This window comes from Homalodisca vitripennis, unplaced genomic scaffold (assembly GCF_021130785.1).
Source record: "Homalodisca vitripennis isolate AUS2020 unplaced genomic scaffold, UT_GWSS_2.1 ScUCBcl_12969;HRSCAF=22967, whole genome shotgun sequence".
In the NCBI taxonomy this organism is placed as follows: Eukaryota; Metazoa; Arthropoda; class Insecta; order Hemiptera; family Cicadellidae; genus Homalodisca; species Homalodisca vitripennis.
Genome location: NW_025789078.1, coordinates 1 through 4,940, shown reverse-complemented (window position 1 = coordinate 4,940; position 4,940 = coordinate 1). Strand labels below are relative to the sequence as shown.

The following is a 4,940-nucleotide window of genomic DNA, read 5'->3' as shown; positions in this document are numbered from 1 at the left end:
ATTAACATGTGGTTAGATTCTGAATAGAGTAATTATAGCAACACCATCTTCTGGTCTCATTTTGATTATCATTACTCATTAATTCTATTTGATACCTATAACATTACTTTTCCCAGTTGATACCTACAAAGTATTTTTAATCGTTTGATACCAAATGAAAATACTGAACCTTGTTAGGATCCTTCATGATGAAGATACTTGCCATCCTTTCTGCTTCATGCATGAGTGTCCAATGATGCACCGCAGAATTCCCCAAGCATGGTCCATTATTCAGGTTAATCTGGGTGGCAAACTCGTTGGGCTTATACTGCTGTGTGCCCTAGGATCACGTGCTTAGATCGAGTCTTCGCACATGGTGGGCTCCGACTCACATACCTAGTCAGATAAAGATATAAATGCTATAATAAAAAAGACATTGTGATAATATTCTTAACAATTGATTACACTAGGCCACTGTAAGTTTGCACAGCTGATAGTGGAGTTACATTGCTAAAACATTATAGTAATGGTAGCTAGTGGCAGAACACTGCTTCTATAAATGACAATTTCATAGTGCGTCCTAGTAAAACCTTCGTTTAAAACAATGCCAGCAAGACTGGCAACCGAACGTCAGGTGTTTTACAATCCTGAATTTTTCCTGCTGTGCAACCAGTCGTTCTAGTGTATTAATCTAAACATGTTAAAACGACAAGAGAGACACTAGCGGCACAACTCCAGTCAGCCGGCATAATGTGATAATAATGGGCCTTAGAGACTATTTAAGGTAATCATTTAAACCTTCTTTCGTGTTGTAAAAACGCACTCCTAATGAAATAAGTAGAAAATAAGAAACAAACCAATAAAAGATTATCACAAATGCTTTCCTAGACCATAGTCACCTTTGAATAAAATACAGCAGTCTCTAGACAATAACATTACATGGGACTCACCCGAACTTAATCTGGTCGGAGCCAGCAAGTAAAGCCTGCACAGTCCACTTAGTCCAGCTTGCAAGCATTGTTAAGTAACTCGTTGGCCAACACTGCACCACGCTGTGTGTCCAGTTTTCGGCGCCACTCCACACTGCCTGACAACTGCACACCATACAAATACGTGTTACACACTACTGATTAGAGGTACTTGCATGTAAAGTGATTGTAACATGGAGTTATGCACGAAAAAAGAAAAAAGAAATAGAAATTTTTTGGATCAGTTCTGTTAAAGATAGAAATTTCCTATTCCTTCCTTAAATTTTCTATTTTGCACATCACCCACTGTCTAGATGAAAAACCAGGCATGTTGAGGAATTATTAATTCATTACTACTTTCCACATTTGAAGCTGACATTAGAATCCTTGAGTTTTCCACCCAAAAAAAAACAATAACTAGTGATGGGCTGATTCCCAAAATGTTTTATTTCGTTACCAAAAATGGTTTTTTTTCTATTTTGATTTTCTGTTTCATTTTTTTTAAGAAATAAGAAATCAGCCCCAATTCCTTAAAAAAAAACTATCTATATTTTTTATTAGGGAACGGGCCAATACCAAAATTTGGTCTCGATTCTAATTTGATAATAATCACAGTATAAATAATAACTAAGGTCGCAACTAAAAAATTTAGTTCTAAAGGGATAGGAAGAAGAAACATCATTACTAGACTAGGAAAATTCCTCTTCTTCGTCATAGAGACACTAAAAAGAATACATGATATGAAGAAGATGAAAATCTCTCCAATCTGGTAAAGATAAGCTTGCTCTTCTCATTCTATTTAAAATCTCGGTTTGATCTTAAATATTGACTAACAAATATAAATACACACAATACTTGTGGTTTGTTACCAATTAAAGCAAAACTGCCCAGTAGATAGCGCAACCAACAAAAAATTTTCAAAAATCCAAAATAAAACATTTTAACACACTAACATACATATTTAGGACATATTTATACTACATAAATTACGAGATGAACAAACACCAACAGACTCGAGGCGATGGGTGATCATAAATTTATTACTAAACATGAACTGTGAGCAAAATATTATGTTAAAAGATACCTGTAATTATTTTACCCATCTATGTTTTACAACACAGGAATGATGACTCTGAAATGTTTTTAGAGACCGGTAATTTAACATATTGGCGATCATCTGTCGTCCACGCGGAATAAACTAATTTGAAGATATCGGTAAATTTGAGATTCAGCTATGACACATCAGTAGTCACGATAAAATTGTGAAATCGTGGACTCTCTGAGGATACTTTTAAGCACATCTGTTGATTATAATCATTATAAAAGTTGTAAAATGCGTTGGAAAAACAGTGTCGGAATTGAGAATTTTTGATATCTCGATAACACTAAGAATCAAGATATCAAGTATAATGGTAGTTATCTACCCATGCCCTAATAATGACAATAATATTTAACCCTTTGAATGCCACAAGGCAAAAAAAATTTAGTACAAAAGAAAATGCACTAGCAACTATATTGCAAGTCATAATGCCGAAAATGCCAGGGAATAATAAAAAATTACCCGCTTCCGAAAAACAATATATTTTTTTTTTATTTTTTTCATACATTTTTATGAAAACATGTATCAAATGTTGTAAACAAATTTGTAATTACAATAAAATGTTACAAAACAAATGAAAACAACATAAAATAATATTAGTTTTGGCATGTCAAAACCAAAAATTGTATAAGCAATTTTTATTTTTTTAGTTTTTATTTTTTTTTGACAAATTAATAAGAAACAATTCTTACTATGGGAAAGAATATTTTTTTAATATTCTTTATAACATCGTTAATGTGAAAAAAAATAATGGTAAACTTTTTTATATAATTACTATAGTTACATAACAATGCTTGAAATTATGTACACTAATGTAAAAATCATTTTTCAGTACGTAACACAACACGACAACAAAAATAATTAATGCATTACATACAATTATCCTTTGGTTCTAAAGTATAACTAAAATATATGTCTTCAATATTTTCCCAAAATCCATATGTACGCACCCCACACACACACACCACACACACCACACACAAGCTCGCGCGAGCAGCACGCAAGCAACTCACAGCCAACGCAAGCAACGCAACGCAAGGGAGATATCAATTAACAAAATCATTTAAAGGATCCTAACCTCAAAACTATGTAAACACAACCATTGACCCGAACGTATTATTTTAGATATTAACGCATACTAAACGTAAGCGAGTTGTTACGCGGTCAACGAGTTACGCGCCCGGTTGATCACCGCCCAGCTGTTTGTTGCTCTATGATTCTGGTGTTTTTTTTTATCTTCACTAATATAAAGTACTACGTGAACTATTATTTATCTATTGCAGGATAGTTTAACAAATAAAACAATATTGGTTTGTGAAAAGAATTCATAAAAATAAAGCGTTAAAAATTACGATAACAAGACAGCGACGACGGATCGTCGCCTGGCACTTTTCGCAAGGTTTTTGCGACGATGTATCGTCGCCGTGGCACGCAAAGGGTTAAACAATAGGAAGAAATAACAAAAAATCAGTAGTTTTATACCTTAAAAAACATACGAAAGGCAACACAAAAGATAATCATTAGTAGAATAAAATATACTGGTTCCTTTAGACTTTTTCATAGGTATGAAAAAGTAGTTAGCAACACAGTTTTCATATCAAAGTCATGGTATAATCCTGAAAAGAAATGAGCAACTGCAATCTATTGGGAACACTGGATTCTAACATGAAAAAGTCTATGATTTATATTTTCTCTAAATTGTAACATCCATTCAACGCAAAACAAATCTACATTGTGAAAAAAATTTTGAGAATAGTAATGGTTCCCACAGCGAATTGTTTTTCGCTGATTGTTACAGTGCATGCTTCCACTCTAACTCTTGGGTGTACTGCTATTCAGCTTAACTTTTAAAGATAATCATTCATTAGCAAAAAGCTTTTACACTTCAAGAGACATTCTTTCTAAAACCTTACCATTATTGACTCTCAGTATGTTAAAACACAGTGGGGGAGGACATGAGCAAAACGAGGACCTGTTCCAAAAGGTTAATACGATAAGAAAACAGATTTTTTTCTTCCCTTATCCACTTCATATACATTTCCTAGTAGCAAACATTTGGAAACAGTAATGGTAGAGGCTGTTTAATTTAATCTTCTGCCTTGTAAATTTACTTGTATTCATTTTTATAAAGTTTATCAGTTTTGCACATGTAAAATTAACATTTTATAATACCAAACTTAGGAACAATTGTCTGACCTTAGAGTCCCACTCATTAAGAGCCTTGATGGTGAGGAACTGGAGTTCCCCGCCGGGAGTTGGCCAGTAGCACTGCATCATGTTCACATCGGGATACTAGCACCACACCATTGTCTCAGTCCCACTTCCGGTAGCGATATGCAACAGACGCCACCTCTCCGCTCCTCCTCCTCTGAGATAAATGGGTTGGGAAATCATCAAACTTGTAGCGTGGTTCTCCCTGGAACAGTACAAGTTTATGAAGTACACAAAAAATCCCAAAATATTAGAAAACTCAACAACCTGATCAGCTGCATTGGATGTGTCCATCCTTTTTTGTTATTGAGTTCCAAAAGTTGTTTGAAATTATTTTATTGTTAATACTTTATCTTTAATATAATTGGAAATAGGTACATACAATTCTTACAAACAAAAAACATTTGGAAATTGGAAAGAAATTCGACAACTAATTAGATGGATTAATTTTATCCTATGTTTAAATCATAGTAGTAAAAATAAAAACAAACACCCATGTAGATAGGTTGGAGTTAGATATTTAGTACTAAGACTGAAAATTTATGGAATAAGTACAATCATTACTTAACTAATCAAAAATAAATTTTGAAACAAATATTTCAAAACTAAAACTTTTGATCAATTGAAATAGTTTACCAGATTGTAATTATTTTAGACAATTTATTAATGTAGTAAAAGACAAA

The 4,940-nt window shown here is 33.2% G+C and overlaps 1 protein-coding gene across 1 annotated transcript; it reads right to left on the bottom strand.

The window, feature by feature from the left end:
- Positions 1-201: 201 nt before the first annotated feature.
- On the bottom strand, positions 202-4,387 carry LOC124375071 (eukaryotic translation initiation factor 3 subunit D-1-like). Its single transcript, XM_046833193.1, has 3 exons — positions 4,243-4,387; positions 930-1,073; positions 202-375 (listed from the first exon to the last, which is right to left on the bottom strand). The coding sequence occupies exons 1-2, from the start codon at positions 4,321-4,323 to the stop codon at positions 978-980; spliced, it is 177 nt and encodes a 58-aa protein (XP_046689149.1). The 5' UTR covers positions 4,324-4,387; the 3' UTR covers positions 202-375; positions 930-977.
- Positions 4,388-4,940: the final 553 nt, after the last annotated feature.

Excerpts from the sequence above, each read along its gene's own strand:
- LOC124375071 (XM_046833193.1), bottom strand. The coding sequence starts at position 4,323 with ATGATGCAGTGCTACTGGCCAACTCCCGGCGGGGAACTCCAGTTCCTC. Across the intron at positions 1,074-4,242 it reads TTAATGAGTGGGACTCTAAG|TTGTCAGGCAGTGTGGAGTG; the intron begins GTCAGACAATTG and ends TATGGTGTGCAG.